Here is a 27,289-nt window from a genome sequence, read left to right as displayed (position 1 = left end):
GGCTGGTCATTCTGCAGGGGAAACAGAAGGAGAAGTTTTTCAGTGGGCAAAAAGTCTTGGCAAGTCAAATGTGATTCACAGACTACATGTTTCTAACTCAGTCTGTGGGATGTGCAGAGTTGATGCTGGCTGTATTAGATAGAGTCTGAAGCCCAGGCAGAGGCTGGGGGCCTTCTCTACCTGTTGGATTTGGGATTGTTGTCTGTATGTGGAGGGCCACATGAGGTCTTGTGGCTAACCATTTGGAAGACTTTCTGTCATCAGCATGGGTTCTTTTCTCTGCAGCCATATTCCTCAAAATGACACCCATGGCAATTTACAAATAATTATTTAACTCTCTCTCTCCTTCCCCCTATCCTGCCCCCCACCCTGATCATCGATACAAAGACCTCAAGAGGAACACATTGTGGAAGAATGCTGAGAGGAAGTCCTGCTTTTCAAGACTGGTTGGCTTATTGACTGACACTTGGGCCTCCTTCAGCATCCGAGGCCTGGCTTGGGCATACAGGGCAGCTCTTCAGGATACCTCCAGCCATTCTGGACAGGAATGGTTCCCCTCTTGCTAGAGGCAGCATCCTTTGGCCATCACGGCACTCCTTGCCTGCTCCCTCAGGGGATCCTGGACTCGACCTGTGGTCATATCTGCTTACCAATCTACTAATGCCTTGTGGATGTGGAGTTCCAGTGGCACAGGAAGTCGGGCCTTCTACCCACCTCAGGCCAGTCCCAACAGATCCCTGCAGTGTTGTGTGGCAGGTGGCCACGTCGAGACGCCCAGTCTGCACAGGGGGTGTTGCCATGTCTGCCTCTTGAGATGCCAGGCCGTTGGGCGAAATGGAAGCTGCCAGTGCCAGATCCTTCTTCTGGGAGGCTTTCCCCCCTATGCCTACCTGTCGGGTTTACTGCAGCCCAGCCTACCACGATGGGCACCTCTTTGTGGTGGGAGGCTGCAGCCAGCAGGGTCAGCCCCTGGACACTGTGGAAATGTTGGACATTGTTTCCCACAAGTGGACGGCATTGTCCCCTATGGCCACCCCTCGGGCAGGGGCTGCAGCAGTGATGTTGGGCAAGCAAGTGTTGGTGGTTGGAGGAGTGGACTCCGCACAGAGCCCCCTGGCCTCGGTCGAAGCCTACCATGTGGACGAGGGCAAGTGGGAGAAGAAGGCAGACCTGGCTCAGGCGTCTATGGGCATCTCCGCTGTTGAGAAAGGTAGGTAGGAGTTCCCTGTAGCTGGGGGGGCTGGGGGGCTGGGCAAGAATCTCCCAATGGTTGCATTCCGAGAACAGCTGCTGTCCTTACCTCTTTATTATGGGCCAATTCAGACAATACTGTTGACATGAGTAAGGGGAGCGTGTGTAGAGGGACCATTCGGGTTAACATCCCTCCCCCAACACAGTAAAAGACACACGCCAGGAGGGTGTTGGGAAGTCCGTGGAGGATGTCACAATGGGCACACTCGGAGCATTCTCTTCCTGTCACATGTGCTGGGGACTGTATTATCAGAACCAGCCCTATGACTAACTGTGTTTATTTCAGGAGCTTGGGTGGTGCATATGGTTCCCATCTCCCCAGGTATTTTATCCTCACAACAATCCTGAGCAGAATGTGTTAAGATGAGAGAGGGTTGCTGGCTCCAGATCACTTGGTGGTTGCATGAGAATTTGTACTTGGATCTCCGCAGTCCTAAGCCAGCACTCTAGCTGCTACCATTTGGGCTCACCTAAGCACTCATAGCGTGTAGGGATGTGCACGAATGGTCTTCAGCAACGGCAGGGGTAGTGCATTAAGGGCGGGGGAGGGTGTACTCACCCTCCCCGCCGCGTTTCCCCCGCCGGCGCTCTGCAAATTTCAAGCCCCTTGGGGTGGCAGCGTTCCTCCCTGCTGCCCCGTTCCCCCCGTCGGCTGGAAGTGGCCGGAAGTTGCGAGCATGCGTGCGCCCGTCGTGCGTGCGTGCGCCCGACGGGTGCACGTGCACCCGCAACTTCCGGCCACTTCCAACCAACAGGGGGAACGGGGCGGCAGGGAGGAACGCTGCCACCCCAAGGGGCTTGAAATTTGCAGAGCGCCGGCGGGGGAAACGCGGCGGGGGGGTGAGTACACCCTCCCCCGCCCTTAAAGCACTACCCCCGCCGGTACCGAAGCACTGAATACCGCCCCAGTGCCGAAACGTTTCGGAGGCCTTTACAATGGCCTCCGAAATGTTTTGGGCACAAGCCTAATAGGGTGGAGAATGAGGCTCATTTAAAAAATAAAAATAATTTGGAAGTGTGGCCATGTCCTCCTTCCCACTCCCTGGAGGATGTAGTTCTGCATAAAAAGGCCTGAGGAGGTGGTTGGACTTCATTCAGCAACAAATGACCAGTGAGACCAGGGTGCATGTCAAAAAGGCTTATTGGTTAGAGAACTCAGGCAGGGGCAGATTAAGCTTTTTGCCACCCATAGGCAACCAAGGATTTGGCACCCCTTTCTGTCATTTATATATGAAGCTGCTGCCTCCCCGACCTCCCGTGGCCTGCTGAGAGAAGCAGGGTACTGTAGACCTCTTTCCTCAGCGTTTTTCTGTTAATCCTCCTTGCCCTGACCCCAGCCTCTTTATATGGATAAATGGAATATATTAGAGGGGATGGCTGTGGACGGCAGAGGGGCAAGGCTACTCTGAGCGGAGGAGGCAAAGATAGCCCCGTTCTCTGCAGGGATGCAAATGGGGGTGCTTTATAGGGCTGGGGGGAGGGAGAATGGAATGCTAGGTGGAGGGAAATTAAATAAAATGAATTGTAGGGTGGGAAGAAGAGAGAGGGGCTGCCACTACCGATTATGTCCGGTGGGGGGCTTCGATCGGGCAGCAATGCCACAGTTGGACGCCAAGAGGCGTCTGTCGGTCTCTTTCTCACTCTTGTTTCCCCCCTTTCTCTCCCTTACCGGGGCCAGACCCCTGTGGAGGAGGAGAGCAAATCCTCCATTACCTGAGTGGGGCGGCCGCTTCCCAAAGTGCATGCACCACTGAGACCGCCTCCGTCCTGGTCCCGTCCGCTTCTCGGCATGCAGGTGCGTCCCCTCGGTAGAGTTGACCCCTCCTTCTGCCGTCTTGGAGTGTAAGTGGAAGTTGAACAGTGAAGGAAAGCAAATTCAATGAGCCCGGTAATTGTGGGGTGGGGGAGGAATCCTGTCCTAGTGCTGGCTCTCGGCCAGTTCCTCTCTAAGCCACTTGGCTGGAACCAGAGTTGAAGGTAGAACCAAGATCTGTAATGCTCACAGCTGGATTCTGTGCACTCTTAATTCGGAGGAAGGTCGCTGAACACAAAAGGACTCCTCTCTCTCATAAACAATTTGTTGCCCCTCAAAATTTGCTGCTGCAGGCAAGTGCCTACTTTGCCTACGCATTAATCCACCCTGTACTCGGGTTGTGGTTCAGTTCACCCCTTCAGCACCTAGAACTTGTTGCTTCATGAGCCTGATGAGTGCCTTTGTTGGGCTTTACAGTGAGCAGCAACTGTCTTTCCTGGCCATGTGGTTTCTCTTCCCAGCTTCTCTCAAGCAATAGATGATGTCGTGCTGGGGAATGTCAGTTGGATCCTCTTCCACTGGAGCTGCCCAGGCTTGGGCATCTAAAAGATGCAAGGGGAGTGGCTTTGGATGATCACTGCCTACTAGGAACGTGCCTTATATCCAATTAGACCATTGATCCATCTAGCTCAGTATTGTCTATACTGACTGGCAGTGGCTCTCCAAGGTTTCAGGCAGGGCTCTCTCTCAGCCCTTCCTGGAGATGCCAGGGAGTGAAGCTGAGACCTTCTGCATGCAAACATGCAGAAGCTCTTCCACTGAGCTATGGCCCCATAGGGGAATATCTTACAGCACTCAGATGTAGTTGCCCATCAAAATGTAAACCAAGGCAGACCCTGCTTAGCATAATTCATACTTGTTACCACAAGACTCATTGCCAACAACTTGTCATCTCAATGAACCAGAGATGAAGGCTGAGCAATTCTCCATGGATTCTTCACCTGTCCAAATAGCTCCACATCTTGGCCATGCCCCCGTTCACAGTAAGCCACCTTGAAAACAATTATTTAAAAACTGGGCTAAAATATATATTATATACTGGGCCCTTGGTTGCTATGAATGTAACAGTAGTGCTAACTGCTGTACTTAAGGTGGCTTGCACATCTGAAGTGGACACCAGCCTGTAATACCATATAGACAGATACTTCTTGCTCACCTGTTATGTTTAAATTGCATAATTTAAGATTTGCACACTAGTTCAGGCTTCCAAATAGCCACTTTCTTGGTCACCTGTGGCGAGTCAGAGGCAGGGAAGTATTACACACACTTTTTATCTTTTTAGACCATAAAAAAAGCCTTAAACCTCTTCAGGAGAGGTTCGTCTGCAGTTGCCATTTGTTGTCATGTGTCAACCTTTTTATTTGTTGTTTTTATTGTTTTGTTGTAAACCGCCCAGAGGCTTGCATTTTGGGTGGTATACAAATATGTTAAAATTAGATAGATAGATAGGTATAGTAGGTAGGCTGTAGCTGTAAAGCATATGTTCCGAACCTAGAAGGCCTTAGGTTCAATCCCTAGTGTCTCCAGGTAGGGGTATCTGGAACCCTGGAGAACTCCTGCTGCCCATGGGTGGTTCTTTAATGAGACAATGGCTTTGAAGGGCAAAGATGGGCACCTTTCCATGGCTTCTGCCCCACCTGCCTGCTATCAGCCCACTGCAGCCTCCTCTCTGCTGCCACTACCCCTCATGTTTCCCCTCTCTCCCCTGGTGTGCTCTGCCACCCCTCCACCCTGCTACCATTTTTGTAGCAGCGACCAGCTTTTCCATTGTCATTTCCTCCTGGGAGAGGAAATGGAGGGGACAAGTGCTGTGCTAGAGAGGCTTGTCCAGCCTCTTACCCCTGCTAACTGGGCAAAGAGGCACCTTTTAACATGGTGATTCTCTTTATTTAGCGGGGGAGAGTAACTGGCCCTATCCACCCCCAGCACAGTACCTCCGGTGATTGTTGCTGGTGTCCGTCTCACGTTTCTCTTTAGACTGGGAGCCCTTTGGGGACAGGGATCTCTCTTTCCCTCCCTCCCTCCCTCCCTCCCTCTGTAAACCACTTTGGAAACTTTAGTTGAAAAGCAGTATATAAATATTTTTTGTTGTTGTCTCCTCCATTTCCTCTTCTGGGCGGAGATGGAGAACCTGGTCACTGCTGCAGGAGAAACGGGTGACAGGGTGGAGTGGGACCTAGGAGAGGGGAACGAGGAGGCAGGGACTTGCCATCTGCAAGGGGGAGGGATGAGGAGAAACAGCCTTTTTGCACCTCACCTCAGGCACTCACCTCCGGCCACCCCTCCTGCTGCACTGGTGTAGACAGTATTAGATGGACCAATGCTGTGAATTGGGAGAAGTCTGAATTATGTGTTCAAAAAAATTTCAGTAGGTCAGTCAGCTTTGTAAACTGCAAGGCCTGGAAAGACAGAGCACCTAACTGTTATGCAGGACTGGAGATCTGTGATAACATGCCCAACGTTTTTATTTTTAATTTCAAAGGTACCACAGGAGGCTGACAATTTGGTTGGTGAAGTGGTGCTGGAGGAGGGGGTATCTTCAGCTTCCCGCCCACCTGCACCACTTTCCCCATCTAAACCCTCCTCTCAAAGCTACTGTTGACTTTTTTTTAGCCCCGTAGGGTTAGCAACAATTATTTACACAAGGGAAATTGCACAGCGAAGAGAGTGAAATACCCCTCCCCCTGTGCTGCTGGTCCAATCAAATTTGCTCCCCTGCCATGGCTGCACTAAAATTAAAAGGGCGAAAAAAATCAAATCACAGATTGCCCGTGTAACATTAGTTTGGCTCTACATACTCCCCAGTGGTATGCAATTGGCAGATCTTCGTTTGTCCAGATGAACAAATTGTTTATAAAAAGTGTGATGTGTTTAGAATTTTTGAAAGCACCTGATGTCCATTTTGGGAGTAGCTTTAATCTACTAACACTCTACTCTCACTAAAACTGGTTACAATTCTTTAATTATAGTTTTTCCCTTTCTTTCTGTTCTCTCCCCACCTCGCCTTTCTTTTTTTCTTTTCTTTTACTTCAGTAATTCATAGCGTGTTTGAACCTGAGTGTAGGTTCAAAAGCCTCATCTGATAGACATGAAGCTGCTAATTTGATCACTTAAAAATTGGAGTGTAAATGCTATCAGTATTCCTGAAATTTTTTGTATTAAAAAGACTCACTTTCAATGATTACATGAAATATTACTCATGAGATTTTAAACATTTTCATCTTTCTTCAGAGTGTTTTTTTATCATCTGAATTAGATCTGTTATCAGTCACTCTAATCAACAATAACCTTTGCTATGATTCTTCATATTTTCTTTTTTTAAAAAATGCATTGACATAAAACATGCATAATAAATATTCATCCACGATTAGATTTCAAATTCTGCAATCCAATAATCAATAACCCATATTCATGGGAGAATATGGGAATACCGAGAATTCTGGCAGCAAGGTGGATGGACTCGATTATGACAGCAATGAATACACCACTGAGAGACCTAAAAGGCCAAGTTGGACAGATCATCCTGGAGAGAATCTATCTGTGTGGTCACTAAGAGTTGACACCAACTTGCTGGCACTTAATCAGAATTCTGCCCCCCCCCCAAAAAAACACCTTTGTTCTGGCAACCCTCCTCCCCCAAAACTCTTATTCTGATGCCACCAAACTCAGATTCCACTAGTGGGATAAGTAATGTTATCTTACAGATATACTTAATTTGCACATGCAGTGTACATACTGTCATTATATAAGGTTTCTTTTTAAGTGCTTTGATTTTGCTCTCTTATTTTTGAAGGTTGTATCCTTTTTTCTTTTCTTTTTTCTTTTTTCTTTTGGTGGGGCGGAGGGAGAGGGACTGCAAACAAATTGGAAAGTGAAGGAAGAATAGGCTTCTATAGAGGTCCAAAGGAAGGTTTCTGCTGAGGGGAAGAAATCTTGCCTACCCTTGATCACTAAAATTCCCCCTAGGTCTGTGTTCTGTTTTTTAATTGGCAGGGGAGAGATTGAAGCACACTATTTTTAAAAGGTTTTTTTCTCTGCAATCATGTGGACTAAACACTTTTTCTGTTTTGATGTTAGTCGAAATGGAAGCTGAAACAACTAGACCCAGTGCTATAATAATCTGTATTCTACATGTTGTGATTACAGGCACATAAATTTTAAGGATTTGTTCTGTATTATTACAAAATAGTGGTAGTCTGCGGCACTTGTTTTGTGCTCTCTTTCTGGACCTGTGCTTTCTAGTAGGTTCTAGGGATTTTGGGGTGGTTGTAGAGATGGCCTAAGGGAGTTTGGAGTCCTGATTCCCCCCGCCCCACCCCGCTATATTTCCCCCCTGAATCGATAGATATTTTAATTTACTTTATGAATGATATACAAAATCAGTCAAGGTAAGTCAAATATATGTTTAGTGTTCTTGTTTTTAAATCCAAGGCTGCATACAAACATACATAGCTTTTATGGTGAGCTTCTTGTGGACCCATACTTGCCTCTTCAACCAGTCTCAGAGAATTGAACTCGGGAGCAACCAGTTCTTCCTATTGTTAACAGAAGATTAACTCTGCAGAGTGCTGATTGGCTGGCCTGCCTCCTTTCCATCCTTCCAAGCTGGCTGTGCAGAATACTGATTGGCTGATCCTGGGAAGACCTCCCCACCCCAGCAATGTTTCAAGTTTAAAAATAAATGGGATGGGCTGAAAAAATAAAACACAGAATAAATATATAACAAGAAGATAAACAGGGCAGGTGTCTGACATTTCCCACCATAGTCTTGGGCAACTTGTTTTTACAGTTCCCAACGTCCCTGACCTTCAGCCATTATGGCTGGGAATGATGGGAGTTGTAGTCCAAAAACAAGAAATTATCCAAGACTGAAAAGAAACATGCCCAACTATAGGGCAGGAACAAGCATCAGCATTGAATTTGGTACCAGGTATGTCAGTCATTACAGAAGTGAATGCAGGAGGAAGCAGCATTTGCCCTACAGTAGAAACAACTGCACCAGTTCCTGTAGGTAGGTACATGCCTCAAATGACCCCTCATCCCCATGGAGGAGATGAACTGAATAACGAAGACTTACTGCCTTTTACGGTTTTACATCTCTCTGTCTTGGCCTTTACAATCCCATGTGCATTTCCATGGGGGAGAAACAGTGAATACAGGCTTTTTAAGCAGTGTGCAGCCCTGTCCTATGCACATTTATGTAAAAAATCTCATTCCATTCAGTGGAACTCACTCCTGTGTAAGTGTGCGTAGGATTGAAACCTTGATCTGTTAGTCATAACTCTTGCTTAGGATGGTGGCAGTTGTTATCTTTAATTATTTGAAGAAGATCATTGACTATGTGGCTGGAGTCCGATCTGGGCAGAAGGTTTTTTTCCTAAGAAAGTGTGTAGCCATGCAATCTAGTCAGTCTCTTGTGGGAAACGTGAGTGCAAATTTGATACCATTTAAATAAAACTATTATCAAATGAAAAATGTTGTTATAGAAGAGAAGCATCAAAATGTACTAAAGCAAAGGATTACTTAGTAGGGCTTCTCAACCTGTGGGTCCCCAGATGTAATTGGACTTCAACTCCCATAACTCCCAACCAAAGGCCACTGGGGCTGGGGATTATGAGAGTTGAAGTCCAGTAACATCTGGGGACCCACAGGTTGAGAAGCCTTGACTTAGAGGCTGACCCAGATGATGCTTCCCAAGCTTGGTCCATAGAGGAGGAGGAGAGCACATCTACCTTCACATTGCCCCCAAGACTTCTATGTGAGGATGCAACATTCAAATGTGGCCTATGTGTGTAAGATCCAGTTGGCTTGGACCCATCTCATGCACTTTTTCTTTGATATGAAGCAACCTTCTAATGGCAGGATTCGGACATAACGGGGAACCGAAGGCAGAGCAGCCAGAAGTCCCCAAACCTCAACATCCGAATGCGGGAAATCATAGTTTGGACTCTCACTTGAACCGAGGGTTCACGCTCCAAGCTCCAGTTTGAACCCTCGGTTTGATGTGGGGCTCGCTGTCCACCCTCTGGTTTGCGGCTGCCTCCGTGATGTCTGAATTCAGTAATGGAGTCAGCCTTCCCTGGGACTGGAGTTGAGGGAAGGAAGCTCCTGCCTCCACGTCCTGATTGGCTGCCACAGCTATTCATGAATCAAAGGAGGAAGCCCAGCAACCACTTCCTCTTCCTCTCTACAGTCCCTCAGACTGCAGAGGGGAGGCCAGCACTTACATCCAAACCCAGACAGGTATGCAGGGTGGGGGGAGTGGAAACAAGGCTCCATTGGACCCCCAGTTCTATGCTAAGTCTGAATGCTCTCAGTGAGCCAGACTACTGCCCCATCTAGTTCAGTACTGTCTAAATGCAACGGCAGCAACTCTGGGGTTTGAAATAAGTCTTTCCTTATCCTTGCCTTGATTGAACCTAGGACCTTCGGCATGCAAAGCAGATGCTAAGCTGGGTCTCACAATCAGTGAGACCCGGTTTGTGAGAGTGAGCTAAGCCCGCTCACATGACCAGGATGGGAGCCCTGGGCAGCCGGATCAGCTGCCCACACAACTGACGGCTCCGTGATGGAGCCGGCGGGGACCAATTGGCCGCCAGAAACTCCAACATACCCTGCGCTAGCATGCAGGGCATGCTGGAGAGGCCCCCAGAAGCGGCTTTTCACCTCCCCTCTGGGGGTCTACTCGTGAGTAGCCACAGCGTGGAGCTGCACCGCAGCTACTCGTGAGAAAAAAAATGGGTTTAGGGGAGGGGTACTTAGGTGGGTTAACCGCCGGGAGGCTCCCACGATCAGCCAAAATCGGGTTAGGCTCCCCTAGCCCGATTTTGGCTGATCATAGGAATCGCCTCGCTGTATTACTGAGCTGCAGCCGTTCTCCAGGAACCTCTGGAGAAGGCAAGGCAGGTATGCTCTTGCTCCCCTCCATGCCTATGAGCCAGTGGCTCAAGGAGAGGGATCTTACAATCCTGTCCTGAGGTGCTGCTTTTCTTCTTCCCTGCCATGTGGATGTGATTGCCAGGCAGGGCTCAAAGCCTACAGATTCTGCAGGCCTTTGTTGAAGGCAATGCCTTCAAGGCATATGTGAAAGTTTGAACTGGCACTGACTAAATCACTTCTAAATGCCCCCCCCCATCCCCCAACCTGGATCAGCTTCAGGTCTATGACACACAGTCCAAAAGAGAGAGTGAGAACACAAGTGTATCTGATCGAAGCGCCCCTTAAAATGTTGACAACTAAGGGATGGGTGACCACCCACCTGTTGTGAGAAGGACCAAACATCACCTTACAAGTCATTGGGACTATGAAGAAGCAAAACTTATGGGAAACCCATTCAAAGCTGAGGTTCCCCTTCCTAATGCTAATTCAGATTGATGGTTGCAAAAAGAGAATTGAATGTTCATCTCTTTGTGATTAGTCTGGTCAGGAAATTCCCTAAGGAATGCAGAGTACTTGAGAGCACTTAATGGGTAACCATTAATACTTTGATGTGTATATGTAGTAGAACAGAAATGGGGACTGGGAATTGCTAGGTGTTGTTGTCTAGTTAACAGGCAAACAATACACAGGATAAGTAAGACTGATTAGTTGTGCTTGCTTTGTAGGCTCCAAAAATGGAACATAGGAAGCTGCCATATACTGAGTCAGACCATTGGTCTATCTAGCTCAGTATTGTCTTCACAGACTGGCAGTGGCTTCTCCAAGGTTGCAGGCAGGAATCTCTCTCAGCCCTATCTTGGAGATGCTCCCAGGGAGGGAACTTGGAACCTTCTGCTCTTCCCAGAGCGGCGCCATCCCCTATTGACATGGCAATCGCCTTCTCAAGCAAAGTCACTATGCTGCCCTTTAGAGGTCCCTCAAGATCTACTATGTGAGGTGGGTCAGCTCACCCTGCCTAAAGTGGTGGTTAAGAGCATGTAGTGCCCTCATTGAGCTTCATGTGCCATTCCGAAAGAGAATGGATACCACCTAGTCCCATTCATGACGGTGTCAGAAGGCTTGTTAGGCATGGAAATAGGGTTTCTATGGACTAATAGTTGATTAGCTTATCTCTAGGGTTTGGTTTTGGACCTAGCTTGAACCTTTTAGATTGTGACCCGTTTGGGGACAGGTGACCATCTTATTCGTGTATTTATTTTTCTTTGTAAACTGCTTTGAGAACTTTGGTTGAAGAGTGGTATATAAATATTCGTAGTAGGAGTAGCTTTGTCATTTATTATTTGTTTTAAACATTGAAACACAACCATTCAATAAAAAGATTTCCAGTTAAATCTTTTTCAAGTTAAAAATCAAAGTTAACACAATAAAATGCCATGGACATAGTGGGCTGGTTCAGACATCCATTGTGAATGTGGGCTTAAAAACTCTGGAGCCCATGCTCCCCTCTTCTCCCCCCCTCTCCTTACTTCTTCCGCTTATACTCTGGGGGAATCTTGGTTGGTTAAGCCACAGCTCCGTAGCTTGACTGAACCCAGAGCTGCTGTTTCGCTGTGCTCTCCCCAAGGCACCAGTCTTTGCCTCCTTTTTTGTGAAGAGCTATGTTTCCCCCCCACAGCCACCTAATGGTGCAGCGTGGAAGTAACTTGCTTAGGGAGCAAGAGGTTGCTGGTTCGAATCCTTGCTAGAATGGGAAACACCTATATCGGGCAGCAGCAATATAGGAAGGTGCTGAAAGGCATCATACTGCGCAGGAAGTAAACCCCTCCTGTATTCTACCACAGACAACCGCATGGCTCTGTGGTCGCCAGGAGTCGACACCAACTCAACACAATTTACCTTTTATGCTCTCCCCCAAGATAGCAAGTGTAGCTCAGTTCTAGCTCTGTTGCACAGGAAACCAAATACAGGAGGCCACACACTGTCCATCTGGTAAAACGCGTAATGCACATACACACACACACACACACCCCGCTTCAGAGTTTTTCAAAACACGATTGCTTCTTTGAAAGCTGAACACATTTCTGCAAAGGGGCTTCTGGCTGGCTGGATGCCGACATAGTACTGAAGAGATTCTACTACTCGGAAGAGAAGGGAGAGAGGTCTTGTATTTGGGGCTGTGTGCAGTTTCGGCTGTGCAAAACTGGATTCTGCAGCCTGCATGCATGATGCAGGTTAATCAAATTTGCAAACGTGCTTACTTTGCATAATGCTGCTTTTGTCCATTGAGGCAGAGCAAGGAGTTGTGAAGGGCCCTGAAGCCCTGGTCCATGGCTGTCGGAAATCCTATTCAGTTGCTGCCACCACTACACAACAGTTTGGCCCTGTGAGATTTCTCCCAAGCATTGCCCATGACCCAGATGCACAAGGTGGAAAGAGAGTCTGTGGGGTGGAGTCTTTAGTATGTTGGCCTGGGACCAGGGAGGCCTGGGTTCAAGCACCACTCAGTCTTGAAGCTCATAGCCTCATCTCTCTCAGCCCAACCTGCCTCACAGGGTTGTTGTGAGGACAAAATGGAATCGGGAGAGTCATACATGCAGCCCTGAGCTCTTAGGAGGGAGGTTGCAATAATATATAATTTCAAAGACTTTTTAAAAAAAAAACCCTCTAAGAAGCTTCTTTAAAAGAGGAAGCAGAGATGCTCAGAATGTCCAAGTGCTGACCTTTTGCAGATTGCTCAGAGCAAGGATGGCTAAGTGTGCTTAGCAGTGGGCTTTGAAAGCCATTCCACACTCCTCAGCACTGAGCTTGCGATTGGCCTCTAGGTAGCACTAGGAGCTAGAAATCTGTGCCAGCTGCAACTGCCACAATAGGGGTGGCTGTGTGAAGTGCCGCTCAATTTTCCTTGGTCTGAATTTTTGATGGTTGGCTGGAGTAGAAATAAATCCAAATAAACCCCAGAAACAACCCTGGCATCAGCCACCAGAGAATGAGATGGGTGGCGCTGGTTAGAATGTTTTAACTAACGACTGATGTTGGATCTTTGTTCATACGAAGCAGGTGCTTTGCCATTGGTCTGTGGCTTCTGTACATGGCTGGAGGCATGGATTTTCTTCACTCCACTGAATAATCTTTACACTGCATATAGTTCCAAAATCACCAAGTTAAATCAAAACATCCAGAGGACTGAATCTGAAATGGCCAATTTAAACTGTCGGCAAAGGATCGGTTTTCATCTATCCAGGCACTTTAATTATGCAAAATTTAATTGCTCTATACAAGCTTTTAATGTTGGCTGCACCAGTTTTCCCCCCGATACATCTCACAGGTCCCCCAGTCCTCATTCTTGGGATTCAGCTTTCTCTTGGCTGTTCATTTCTGAAATGAAACCAGTGGCTTCAACTTCTGTGTCGCTGCCTGGTTTTTAATCTGCTCAAGAAATAGCCCTCCCCTGCCAACCAAAGGAGAACTGACCAGATTCCACCTAGCTAGCCCACCTGCTTAGGTAGAAACAAGATAACAGACCACTAGAACTGGGCAACACATGCCCTACTATGTTCTGAACTACTGTGTTGGATGATAGTCCTTGGTCTCCACTGGGATCTCAAAGCACAAGGAGACGCTTCCATGCCTTCCTTTATGCCATGTCTCCCCGTCACTGTTGGGTCTGGGCAGCCCAGCACAATTGGGAAAGCAAGGGGGAACACCAAAAGGGAGATCGTGCAGATCCACCGCAGACTACCGCCCTTGCCTAGGTAGTGCTGCTTCAGCCCCCCATCCTGGATTGGGGGGGCGGGGGAGGGAAGGCTCTCCGAGTCCCCTCTTGCTATCTGCAGAGCGGTGGGCAGGCTGCGCGGCAAGGAGAACTTGGCAGCATGGCTGGGTTGCCATGGTGTCTCCAGGGATACAACGCGGCGAGTATAATTAGATGTGATTGCCTGGCAATCTCTGTGTTCATTGTTGAGTGTGTTGTAAAGGAAAGGTGGGCACCACGTGGGGAACGGCAGGTGCTGGGGCTGCCACCGGGCAGGAAGAATGGGGCTGCCGGTTTTGAAGTGGGGGCCGGGGAGTCGGATGCCATGCGGTGCAGGGAACAAGAGGCACTTCTTCTAGAAGGACAGGCGGGAGGCAGGGACTGGGGTCAAAGGACAACCCTCTCAGGGCTAGGGAAGGGTGGGGATCGGATGGGGTGAGGCTCCCGTGGTCCTTTAGGGAGCCTCTACCCTCTGCGGCTCCTTGTTCTAGCACTCTAGGAGGGTTCACTCGGGAGATGAGCAGCTGTTCCAGTTTGATTCCCGCCGGAATTACATTTGCCCTTCTAGCAACGACAAATCAGTATCTCTGCCATCTCCAACTGGATTATGGAGCAGTGAGGACTCTCAGTAACACTATGAACAGGAGCTACCTGGGGTGGTAGTTGCTCATTTATACCATGCCCTCTATGTTTATGGTGCCTTACAGAGTTATGTAGGCAGTCCCTGCTCCTGAGGGTCTTACACTCTAAAATAGACAATGGGGAAGCAACAGAAGGAGGGGAGACGTGGAGAGGAAGGAAAGAATGTGGGCAAATGCTGTGACACAGCCTTAGAGCTTGGTTGAACATGGCTGAATGGGGATTTGATTCTCATGGCTGAATGGGGATTTGAACTCGGGTCTCCCCGGTCCTAGTCCAGCACTCTAACCACTACACCAGGCTGGTTTTCATTTAATGGACAGAAAGGGCACAAATAAATAAAAACCAGAATATTGTCTGACATCCAGAGCAGCCTTTCAGTAGTGGGAACGGAAGATGCACTAGCAAGAGGGGGAGCTTCTCCATGACTGCTCCAGCCACACAGCCTTGGGCACATAAGAAGGGGAAATGAATCTATATATTTAATTCTCTTAGCCAGTATGCATGCCCAGGATTTGGCAGCGAACTCTCACGACACGCTGTGAGAGTTTGGGACTGAGGGAAACGTTGGTTGGGGGTTGGAGGAGCCTGGAGGAGGAGGCCGAGGCTGAGGGGGTGCTGCTCTGGCGGCTGGGGGCGGCTAGTGAGGGTGGCGAGAGGAGAAGAGGTGGCGGGAGGCTGAGCCACGCCGCCAAGAGGAGCCCAGGTGGGTGGGTGGCGGTGGTAGCAGGCTCCCAAAAATGGCCAGGTGTGGGCTGGCGCAGCAACTGGGGCTGTTGTGGTGGGTATGGGGATTGGGAGGGGGGAGAGCGGCGGAGGAGGCAGACAGCGGGTGAGGAGGAGGAGGCGGGTCCTGGCAGAGGAGGCAGTCAGCGGGTGAAAATGACGGGGAACAGACTGGGGTGGAAGGGAGGGGGGGAGCGGCGAGAAGAGACTAGCGGTGCAGATGCTGTGCGCCGGTTCAGCTAGTTTTGATTATTCGCTCTGGCTCCAGGAGTGCCTGTAAATATGTCCCTGAGGGCTGCGTGACCCCCAGGGACACATTTTTAGGTGACACAGGGTACTCCCTGAGCCAGAGCGAATTGTCAAAATGTTCTCCTTCCTCTGGCGTGCCTGAGGCTGTTCCCCGGCCCAGCGCAACTAGGAAAGCTCTCTGCTTTCTTTCCCACTACTGGAAGGCAGCTCTAGATGTCAGCCATTGTTTCTAAGTTAATACTTAGCTTGCATAGGAAACTGCCTTCTACCAAGTCAAACCATTGGCCCATCTAGCTCAGTACTGTCTACACTGACTAGCAGTGGCTCTCCAAGGTTTCAGGCGGGGGTCTTTCCCAGCCCTACTTGGAAATGCCAGGGATTGAACTTGGAATCTTCTGCATCTAAAGCAGATGTTCGACTATTGAGCTATGGCCTCATCCCTTGCCTTAGATAGTCTCCAGCTGATGGTTTGAAACCCACCATCAGGTCACATCACAAGACTTGTGCCAATGATTTTGTGATGAAAAAGGTTCTTTTTGAAAGGATTTGGGTTTATTTTTGTGAGAGAAACCAATCAAGGGAGACCCGATGTAAAGGACAGAACTTTACCTTTCAAAACGATCTAGCAGGAATTGTTGCAGCTGTAGCTTGTTACATGAGGGTATGAGAAGATGCACTTGCCAGTTTCCCTTTTTCGGCAGTAGGGCTTGTGCTCGCAGGCAATACACATCTGGGAAGATTGGTTAGGTTTGGGGAATGCCAGGCAAGCAGCTTATAGGAACAACTTCCAGAGGGGTAGCTGTGCTAGTCTGTTGCTTCAGAAACAGCACAAGACTAATCAAGAGCATAAATGTCTATGTACCAGAGCCTACTTCATTAAATCCATGAAGTGTGTAAGAACAGACAATAGCTATCTCATGGCTGGCCTCTTGATAAAAGAGCCACTTCTGCCAATACAAGCACATCCTGAATGGAGGGTTATAAATATAGGCAACTGAATATAGACACAAGCAACTTAGTGCCATATATTCCTGATTCCGTGTAGCAGGAACCCCAAGCCAGGCTCTGTACAGGGCACCCCAGTACCAAAGGCTGGTCATGGCATGATTATTCACTGAAGGATGCCCGTGTTCAAGGTCTGTGGTCTGGCAGGCTGCCATTCAAAATATTAAGGCTTTATAGCAGGAGATTTAAACTCAAAGAGGTTGGAGCACAGTAGCCCAGAGGCCACACCAATAATTTTTCCATTTAAAAATGCCTATTCTACCACACTATCAATCTATTTCATTTCGATGTTAAAATTAGCGGCGGGGGGGGGAGAGGGATATTTTCTGGCAGCTTTGGCAAGTAATCTGTGCTTGTATGTATTTATTAATGCAATGTAAGTTGAGGTCACATGGGGTTTGCAGCAGCCTCTTATTCAAGAAACTGACCAGGTCTACACAGGCTTAGGCTCAGCTGTAGCATCAAGTGCTTCCAGATGAATCATTGCACCCCAGGATATCTAGTCTTAAACATTCATAGTATGACTATGATGAAAATATATAAGGGTTTTGCCCACAACCAGATTCCTGGGTAGGAGGAGTTAACCCAGGAATCTGTGGTTGTCTGGGACACCAGGGGTCCTCCCGACCCAGCAGTTCTGAACCTGGGTAGCCCAGAAACGCTACCCAGGTTAAAAGCCAGGTAGGACACAAAGAGAGCCGTCCTCTATCTTTTAGTTTTGGTTATTGATGGCACTGGTGCATTTTAAACTGTTCCCAGGCTGCCAGTGGCTAAGTTTTTAATAGAGTCCTGTGGCTTGTGGGGCCAGAGCAGAGATGCTACAGTTCTGAGGACTGTAGAACATAAGAACAGCCCTGCTGGATCAAGATCAAGGCTATCTAGTCCGGCATCCTGTTTCACACAGTGGCCCACTAGTGACTGCCTCTCCTCTCCTCTCACAATGCATTGTGGGATATGTGGAGGCCCCAGCTCCCAATGATAACAATGGAGTTCACTACCCAAGTGTCTTTGTGTGCATGAAAGCTGCAGAGCCCGAGGGAGGCTCTGGTCGTTGGGAAGACACGAGGTAGGAGTGTGCTTTCTTATTAGTTTAGAAAAAAGATGACTGTGGGGAGACTTGTTAGAGGTCTATAAAGTCATGCATGGTGTGGAGAAAGTGGAGAGAGAGAAATTCTTCTCCCTCTCACATAACACTACAACCAGGGGTCATCCCATGAAATTGATTGCCAGGAAATTCTAGGACCAACAAACGGAAGTACTTTTTCACATAACGCATAATCCACTTGTGGAATTCCCTGCCCCAAGATGCGATGACAGCCAACAACCTGGATGGCTTTAAGAAGGGTTTGGATAGCTTCATGGAGGAGAGGTCTATTGACGGCTACTAGTCGGAGGGCTATAGGCCACCTCCAGCCTCAAAGGCAGGATGCCTCTGAGTACCAGTTGCAGGGGAGTAACAGCAGGAGAGAGGGCATGCCCTCTACTCCTCCCTGTAGGCTTCCAGTGGCATCTGGTGGGCCACTGTGTGAAACAGGATGCTGGACTAGATGGGCTTCCTTGGGCCTGATCCAGCAGGGCTGTTCTTATGTTCTTATGTTCTTCTCTCCAGCTCACCCCCCATATGGTCATGAGAACGAGTCCATTATGTATACATACATGCTCCTGTGACAAACGACAGCACCTGTGAATTAAGTCCCATCGTCTCTTAAGGGCATCAGCTTCTCAGCCTTTAAAATGGAACTTCAACTTTTGTGGAGTATGATGGGCCTCATCGGGGGCCTCATGTTGACATCCTTCTTTTAGGCCAGGGCTGCACAACTCTGGCCCTGCAGCTGTTGCTAGACTACCACTTTAGGAACTTGGGTGTTCCTAAACCTCTGCTTTTGAATCTCACAGTCCTTCCTTCAGTGCCCCGTGATTTTGCCTGCACTTTTCACTGTCATGTCCTGGTTTGCTTAGTGCCAGAGGCAGTACACTAGGCTACAGTGATGATCCCTGGCGGTGGCTGTTTTGATGTCCTCTCTGGCTGGTGCCTAATGCAGACTCTTCTCCTGCTTCCTGTGTTCTGTCCCTTTCACTGAGCCTCCTCTTTTCCAGGTGGTGCCGTTTATGCCTTGGGCGGGATGGGCGTAGACACTTCTCCACAGGCTCTGGTGCGGATGTATGAGCCAACCAAGGATCACTGGCAGCCCCTGCCTTCCATGCCCACCCCCTCCTATGGGGCCTCAACTTTCTTGCACGGGAACAAGATCTACGTGATGGGTAAGAAGTCAGGCTGCAACATCGAGTTGATTGGTTAATCCAGAGGTTCCCAAGCTTGGGTCCACAAGTGTGGTCCACTTGTTGGACTGCAACTCCCACGACGATATTAATTGTCCACATATTTTTGGACTATAACGGGCCCTCCAGTCATTGTGGCACTACAACTGCCACTATCCCTAGCTTTGGCCCTCCTTTAGATGTTGGACTACAACTCCCGTCATCCCCAGTGACCAGTAGTTGGGGGTAATGGGAGTTGTAGTCCAACATCTAAAGGAGGGCCAAAATCCTACAGCCTTGCTATAAAGGGGCCTTTGAGGTGGCTACAAATGATGAGGAAACCAAATAATTGAAACCACTTACACCATTTTTAAAAATCTCTGCATAACAATGTTAGAGAACAGCTACTAAGCAAACCAAGTATTAGAGCACAGGCAGGTCAAATTCTTAGGTCACTCCAAGAGATACTCTAAACCAAGGATTCTCAACATTGGGTCCCCAGATGTTATTAGACTTCAGCTCCCATAATCCCCAGCCCTAGTGGCCTTTGGTTGGGGATTATGGGAGTTGAAGTCCAGTAACATCTGGGGACCCAACACTGAGAATCCCTGCTTGAGAACCAGGAGTTCTCAAGCTTGAATCCTCAGATGCTGCTTGGCTACAACTCCCAAAGGCCATTGGGGCTGAGGATGATGGGAGCTGTAGTCTGACAACATCTAGGGACTGAAGATTAGAAACCCCTGGGTTGATCTTTTTTTTTTAAAAAAAGACCAACTGAAAATGTGCCCCTGTTTAAAGAGGCAGCAGATTTTAAAATATTTTCTTGATTTGAAAACAAATACCAAATCCAGTAGGTAACAATTGCCCCACTGCCACCCCTCACCCCCAGGAGCTTGCAAGATGCTGCCGACAATGTAAAGATAGCATGGTTCTTACATAGGGGCTTTACAGTCTAAGTGAGACAGGTGTGGAACTGAGAGGAGGGGAGAGGAAGGAAGGAAGGATGGATGGACTGAGGTAATTGGAACGTGTTGGTACCAGAGATCTCAGAAGAGGCCGGGCTGTGTTAATCCAGGGCCTTCCAGGCCTTGAAGGCTTTGTGCAGCCTGGGCAACCCCGTGTGTAACTGGTTTGGGCCTGTTCTGAAAGGGGGTTAATTCAAAGGTGGTTACCCTGAGTTAAAGCCCTTACAAAAACGAATAAGAAATTCCAGGGTGTTCCAACCATGCACTCTTGCTTGACCGTCTTAGGTCACTCACAGGTCCTTGTGTCTCTCTATGGAATTGTAAACTCCATCCGATATCGATGACAATTTGTGCTAATGGTGACATACGCACTAGACTTGGCGTCTATCGTCCTGAACCAAGGAGAGTGGGCACATGGCATGAATGAGGGCCTCAGCCTCTGCTTTTCCCCCAGGAGGCAGGCAAGGCAAGTTGCCCGTCACGGCCTTCGAAGCCTTTGATCTGGAAGTGAAGAGCTGGACGCGCTACCCGAGCGTGCCCAGCCGGCGTGCCTTTGCCAGCTGTGCCATGGCTGACGGCTGCTTCTTCAGCCTGGGAGGACTGCAGCAGCCAGGCCCCCACAACTTCTATTCCCGGCCCCACTTTGTTCACACTGTGGAGATGTTTGACTTGGAGGAGGGTAAGCGACAGCCCCGTGGGTGTGGGTGTGTATGAATGCCTGTGTCAGTGTGAGTGAGGAGGCAGAATTGTGAGCTGACTTGTGATTGCCCCCTCCTCAGGAGGAATGGTGGGTGGAGGAGGAGGACTGCGAGTTGTTGAGCCATTCATGTTTTCTGTCTCTATCGACAGATGCACCCAAATTAGGGAAAATCTCGTGCCCTGAGATCCGCCTTTGTATTCAGCAGAGGCATAGCAGACTTGGAGTGGGCCCTGGGGCAAAAAGTGAATATGGCCGCTCTGCCCCACCTCCCTGATTAAAGGAGGGCTGCCAGGCCCCTCTCCCTCAGGGGTCCAGGGACATTTGCGCCCCCCCATCCCTTTTCAATTATAGCTATGCCCCAGAATCATGGCTCGCCCTGGTTCCCCGCTTTGACTCTTCATCTTGCTCCCCTCCCCACACCCCGTCTCCCACACAGGGTCCTGGAGTCGGCTGAGCCGTACCATCCGCATGAGGGACAAGAGGGCTGATTTTGTTGCTGGCTGCCTGGGTGGACGAGTGGTGGCAGCAGGTGGCCTTGGTAAGCGTAGTTCCTCTGGGCTTTCTAGCTCCGTGTGGGGAGGGACAGGGGGACCTGCAAGAACTGTGGTGAATATCTTGGGAGGAGTGAGCCGGAGGTCTTGATGACAAGTAGCTGCATATCATTCTTCTCAAGTGTGCCCCCCTTTCTTCCCCATGGGGGTCAGAGAGACCTGGGACTGGATCTGGTTCTGAAAGCTGTTTCTCTCCACCTCCTCATTACTTCTGCGGATGTCTGGTTCTCTCCACGTGTTCCTGCGGCAGCAGTGCCCAAGGGCTGCTCCACACATTCTCTCACTTGCCATATTAACAGTTGAGGGCGGAGGGGCGGGGTGTGCTCTTGTTGCTTTCCCCTCTGATCTGGCATGAGTAGCCACAGCCCTCAAAAAGGGGCAGGGCTCTGCGTGATGTCTGAGCCCATGCTTTGCATGTGTAAGGTTTCCATGTTAAGCCCCAGCATCTTCCATTTGAGCCCCGGGGCTGCTGGGAAAGGCTTTGTCTGAGGCCTTGGAGAGCTGCTGCTGGCCAGAGTAGACAGTAAAGGGCTCAATGAAACACTGGTCCAGTTCAGTGAAACTCAGATTATCCTAGCCTTCCTGGGAAGTACGTACTTAAGAGCAGAAGTGCAGAAATATTGTGCTGGATCAGACTAAATCGCCATCTAATGGAAACTCACAAGCAGGGATTAATGGATATAGCGCCTATCTGTTGCTTGAGCCTGGCTTCTGGTCATCAGAGGGGCTAATATGGTTTGGTGCAGGGCTACACAACTTCAGCCCTCCAGTTGTTGTCAAACTACAACTCCCATCATCCCCAGCCACCGTGGCCAATAGTCAGGGATGATAGGAGTTGTAGTGCAACAGCAGCTGGCGGGCCAAAGTTGTGCAGCCCTGGTTTAGGGTCTGTTCATACAACCGCTTTGGTGTGCACAGAAAACATCCCCCTCTCTTTGATTCTGTATACAAAAAGGCAACTAAACACTGTTCCCTCTAAGGCGTGCACACATGCACACACTCACAAGCTATTGGATGTCCGCTCAGTTCATTTTAGATCCCGCACAGGCTGAATCAGGAAGGCTGCATTCCGAATATATGTGCACACACACACTGTCTTGACACTGCCACCCAGAACAAAACTCATTCTGCACACAGATGGGGGGTGGGAATAGAGGGACCCTGCAACTAAACCATATTAAGGAGTAATGAAAGGTCCATTCACGTAATCACTGAGCAAATGATTAGTCTTAAGGGTACTTGGAAATTCTGTACAGCTCTCGGTGGAGAGGAGTTTCAGCTTGGGGTGGAGGTGGAAACAGCAGTTGAGGGGAGAGGTATCAGGGGAACAACCATTGCTTTTGCTCTGCAAGTGGTCCCCCCCCACCATCATTCACACAAAGCAGCAGAGACTGGTCTGGGAATCCTGATCGCTGCATAATGGCTAGTTCCTGCCTTAATATGGATTTGCATTAGCACACTTTAATCATCCTATCGTACTCGCATTCAGAGTCCTGAAAGGTTAGAGCCAGAGTGTGCGGATTCTAATCTTAGGTGGTGACTTGTGAGCTTAGAGCCAGGTTACTTTACTTAGATTCCAGGTTACTTTACGGGAGGTGGGGAAAGTGGATCTGGAGTCTGTGCTTTTCATATGCTGACTTGACAGGGAAGGGGAAGCTCAGTGGTAGAGCACATGCTTTGTAAGTAGGAGGTCTCAGATTCAATTCCTGGCATCGCCAGGCAGGAAACACATCTTGGGCAGCAGGACTGCAAATGACCGTCAAAGTGAAGTTGTGCCCTTGTGTCGGTGTTGACTCCTGATGACTACAGAGCCCTGTGGTTGTCTTTGGTAGAATACAGGAGTGGTTTACCATTGCCTCCTCCCACGCAGTGTGAGATGATGCCTTTCAGCACCTTCCTATATCACTGCTGCCTGATAAAGGTGTTTCCCACACACATACCAGTGGGCATTTGAACCAGCAACCTCTTGCTCGCTAGGCAAGTCATTTCCCCGCTGCGCCATTAGGTGGCTGCAAATGACTTTTACCTGAGACCAAGAGAGTTGTCAGTCAGTATTGACAGCAATAATGAATCAAAGGATGTTGAAATGTATAAACTCAAAACAGACCATTTTGAGTATTTCAAGCTCAAAACAGCATACCCTTTAAACCAATGTTTAACCTTTCCCCCAAATCCCCATAGGATCTTATGGGAGTTTTGGGGAAAGGTAAAAAAAAATGTTTAAAATTGCCCACTTGCCCATCAGTGTTCCTCCTAAGAGGGATGCCTAGTTGTTGTTGACTACAACTCCCAGAATTCCCAAACAAAAGCCATTGCAGCTGGGGGTTCTGGGAGTTGTAGTCAACAACATCTGGGAATCCCTCTTAGAGAGAACAGTGTTGCCCATTTCTTTTGTGGGTTGGGTGGTAGGTAGAACCCATCGTGCCCTACCACACAACCCACTTTGGTTCCCCTAAGCACTGCCCATGGGGAACAATGGGGGTGGGGTGTCTTTCGAGTTTCCCCATTGTTCCCTATGGCCAAAACACTCAAAACATTTTGGGTTGTTTGTCAAAACATCTGATTCAACTGCTGTTTCGAGAAAATGTTTTGGCATTTCATTTTTTCGACAAAACGTTTTGGCGTTTTGTATTTTGTTTTCAAAACAGAACACAAACTCAGTTTTGTGCACATCCCTACTTGTATACCTCGTGGGAATCTTTCAGGACCATTCAACTTGAATGATAAACATATATTACATTAGAATGGGACCGGTTCAGTGGCAGAGCATTGGCTTTGCATGCAGAAGGCCGCAGGTTCGATCCCTGGCATCTCCAGGCAGGGCTGGGAGAGATTTTTGCCTGAAACGTTGGAGAGGTGCTGTTGGCCAGTGTAGACACTACTTGAGTTGATGCACCAATGATCTGTCTTGGTATAATTCAGCTTTCTTTGTTCCTACATAGCAGGGGTTCTCAAGCTTCGGTCCCAGATGTTATTGGACTTCAACTCCCATAATCCTGAGCCTTTGGCCATTGTGGCTGGGGATTATGGGAGTGGGTTGAACAACATCTGGGGACTCAAGTCTGAGAATCCCTGCATTATAGGATTGTGGAAGTAAACTCATACATAATGAACTCAAAACCCCCAATCTTCTTTACCACACTTGAAGACCTTTCAGACAAGCATTAGGATGGTAGGTATTACCTGCTCAGTGACTGTGAAGTCATGGTCTGAAATGTGGTGCTCTTAATCCATATGGAGTGGTATTTCTTTTTGAGGAAAGTTCATTAAAAGAAGAGCAGAATTTTCTGAATGTTCCCTGGAGAATAGCATATGAGAGTGGGGTTGTATATCTCACAGGATAATGATGACATGTGGATGAGGCATTTATTATTTGCTCTGACCTGTTATGAGGTAAGTTAAAGTTGCATCTATTTTTTCTAGTGAAAAACTCTTAAGATTGTTTAGTATGGATTAGATATCCTTAATGCAAACATTCATGGACCTTTTCTCCACAAAGTGGTAAAAGAGTGGAGCGGTGGCTTATATTGTCCTGGAGTCTCCCCCACCCCATCTCACAGAGCATATTGTGTGTGGCATGATTCTGGTCTGCACTTGGGATGGCGAGGGAGCTTCACCACATAGGAGTTCCTTTGTGTGAATTACACAGAATTATTTAAAGAGCCCCTGTGACTTGGAGTGTGCAGGGCCAGCTAACCCTCACTTGTCTCTGAGATGTAAAGTGCTTCTGTCTGTTAGTTCTGCCGGCTTCTTTCTTTGTTGGTATCTTCAGTCAGGTGCAATTGCTTTGCTCCTTGATCCTTGCTCCGTTTTCAAGGCAGCCGTGTAGATTCCTGCTGCAAGGTTTGCCCATGGTCTATCCAGCTAGCTGTTACGATGACGGATGATCCTGTGCCTTCCTGTTGCGCTGAATCCGTACATCTTTTTTTCTACCTTCCCCTGGCATTGATGCTGCTCTTCTCCCCACTCCTCCTACTCCTGCCAGGAACCAGTGCAGCCACTGACTCATCATCTCCCAGGTACAAGTTAGCTGCCTGTCATTTTCACAATGGAAACCAGTGTTCCCTCTAAGAGGGATTCCCAGCTGTTGTTGATTACAACTCCCATAATCCCCAAACAAAAGCCACTGCAGCTGGGGGTTCATGGGAGTTGTAGACCCCTGGGCATCTGGGAGTCCCTCTTAGAGGGAACAGTGATGGAAACCTCTGCTGCAGAATGCCCAGGGGTCTGAACCAGTGTTCCTTCTAACAGGGATTCCCAGATGTTGTTGACTACAACTCCCATAGTTGACTTCAAGCAAAAGCCATTGCAGCTGAGGATTCCGGGGACTGTAGTCAACAACATCTGGGAATTCCTGTTAGAGGGAACACTGGTCTGAACGCTTTGCCACATGTAGCTGGGACCAAGCATGGGAGGAGGCTTGCTTTTAGTGCTCTCTATTCCTTGTGGAAAAACTTTGTCCTCCTGCCTATTTTCCCTGCCTGCCTTCAAAATTACTCCAGATCTCTCAACAACACACAAGCATAAAATACAAGGTGTAAAAGTTAAAATGCATCCATCCGGAAAGATCAGCTTCTTTTGAATGGGAGATAAAGGCAGGGGTCTCTGAAATGTGCCATATGCGTCCTTTGGCACAGGCCCTCTTATTGCAGCGGGCAGTGTCATGCAAAGCAGTCTGTTGTGATGAAGTGTGCCAGAACTTGCCTCCACTGTTTCTGGCTTGAATCTGAACTCTTGAGTCCCTGGCTCTTCTAAACATAACATCTGCCAGTAAACGAAACCCTTGGTTACTGCAGCAGTACTACTTGGGAAGTGTATGAGCTTGGAGCCTGGCTTAACCACACCCACCCTCTTGTAATTAACACACTGGGCATTCCTGGGGCCTTGTGCCACATGGTATTGCGATTGTTGTGACGCCAGGAGAGTCTGGCTGTGCTGAGTGGCTCATGGATCTCTCTCTCTCTCTCTCTCTCTCTCTCTCTCTCTCTCTCTCTCTCTCTCTCTCTCTTCCCCCCCCCCTTCAGGAAACCAGTCAAGTCCTCTGGGCTCTGTGGAAGGATTTAACTTGGCAAAGAAGAAATGGGAGTCTTTGCCTGCCATGCCCACTGGCCGCTGCTCCTGCTCCAGTTTGGAGGCTGCCAACCTACTCTTTGTGATCGGAGGGGTGGCCCAGGGCCCCAGCAGTGCAGTGGAGGCCCTGTGCCTCCAGGAAGGGGTCTGAGCGATGTTCCCTTCCAGAAGAGTTCCTGCCAACACAAGCCAAGAGGACTGAAGTGCCTGATGATGGCGACAGAATGTGGCGCCCGAGGGAGTGGGGAGGAGAGCACATGCTTTGTCAGCGATACGGCGACCTGCAGCAGTGACCTTTCCTTCCCCTGTTCTCCAGATAACTCATTTCACCTTCGCCAAGCATAGAGTCTCCCAGAGACTGGGGCAGTCTGTCCTGTCGACAGAGCAGCTCCCCCTGCCTGCTGGAGCCAGGTTGGCTTAACGGAGCTGACCCTTTCAGTGCCAGAGCAGAAGCAGAAGGCCTCGCTGGATGGCCATGGCTTCTTCATCACACACAGCCATCTCACCTCAAGTGGATGTGGTGAGAATATGGGCTGGGCTGGGCTGGGCTGAGCTGAGCTGAGCTCAAGTGAGGTGGCCATGTGATTGCTTTGTCAAAACCAAAAATCCCAATTCAACTCCCTCTCTTTAGTTATCTCCCCCACTGTTGAACTTCCGCTTATGAGCTCTTCAGGGCACAGATTTTCTCTCTCTCTCTCTCATTTTTATTAATCTTCAAAGTGCCATGATGGCACAATAGTCATAGCCACAAATTACTGCACCTCCATAAAGCTGTCAGAAGGGGCCTGTGCACTGGCATAGCAAACACGAGCTGAGCTTTGGAGCTGAATTGGCAGAGAAGCAACCACATGGCCCCGAACACCATGCTGCCCACATTCTCGCTTTGTCCATCCAGGCTGCGTGAATCGGCCCTAGTGGCGAGGTTTCCTCAGCAGGTCCTGAGGAGGACTGAGGGGCAGTGCCATCCAAGCGGAGCAGGCACTCCAGCGTTACTGCTTTGAGCTGTCCTTGCTGTCCTTGTGCTGATGTCTCTTATGCTGCACAGCTGAGTTGATCCTAGGAAGGCTGGGTGTAGCCTTGTGGCCTTGTGATGTGTCCCTAACCCGGTCCGTGTCTCATGTAGCACGTAAGGTGCCATTTAGCTCAGTGCCTAGGAGGTGGCGTAGCACCTCATGCCAATAAAACCAGTGGAATTTTTGTTTTTGGCTTTCTGTCTCATTCAGTGTTGGGTTATAGGAACATAGGAAGCTGTCATATACTGAGTCAGAGCATTGGCCTATCTAGCTCAGTATTGTCTTCACAGACTGGCAGCGGCTTCTCCAAGGTTGCAGGCAGGAATCTCTCTCAGCCCTATCTTGGAGAAGCCAGGGAGGGAACTTGGAACCTGATCTTCCCAGAGCGGCTTCATCCCCTGAGGGGAATATCTTGCAG

The 27,289-nt window shown here is 48.9% G+C and overlaps 1 protein-coding gene across 1 annotated transcript; it reads left to right on the top strand.

Annotated features, from left to right (window-relative positions):
• The first annotated feature begins 834 nt into the window (after positions 1-834).
• KLHDC8B (kelch domain containing 8B) lies at positions 835-27,059 on the top strand. The gene is made up of 5 exons (XM_053295712.1): positions 835-1,210; positions 18,411-18,575; positions 19,992-20,216; positions 20,674-20,775; positions 25,813-27,059. Exons 1-5 carry the CDS (start codon positions 835-837, stop codon positions 26,007-26,009), a joined length of 1,065 nt encoding a protein of 354 aa, XP_053151687.1. The 3' UTR covers positions 26,010-27,059.
• The last annotated feature ends 230 nt before the right edge of the window (positions 27,060-27,289 follow it).

The sequence above is a fragment of the Hemicordylus capensis genome, chromosome 2 (assembly GCF_027244095.1).
Source record: "Hemicordylus capensis ecotype Gifberg chromosome 2, rHemCap1.1.pri, whole genome shotgun sequence".
In the NCBI taxonomy this organism is placed as follows: Eukaryota; Metazoa; Chordata; class Lepidosauria; order Squamata; family Cordylidae; genus Hemicordylus; species Hemicordylus capensis.
This window is presented reverse-complemented; position numbering and strand designations above follow the sequence as displayed.

Bases quoted from the DNA above. Each gene is read 5' to 3' on its own strand.
- KLHDC8B (XM_053295712.1), top strand. From the start codon at position 835: ATGGAAGCTGCCAGTGCCAGATCCTTCTTCTGGGAGGCTTTCCCCCCT. The intron at 18,576-19,991 runs GTAAGAAGTCAG...CTTTTCCCCCAG, and splicing joins GAACAAGATCTACGTGATGG to GAGGCAGGCAAGGCAAGTTG. The intron at 20,217-20,673 runs GTAAGCGACAGC...TCTCCCACACAG, and splicing joins GATGTTTGACTTGGAGGAGG to GGTCCTGGAGTCGGCTGAGC.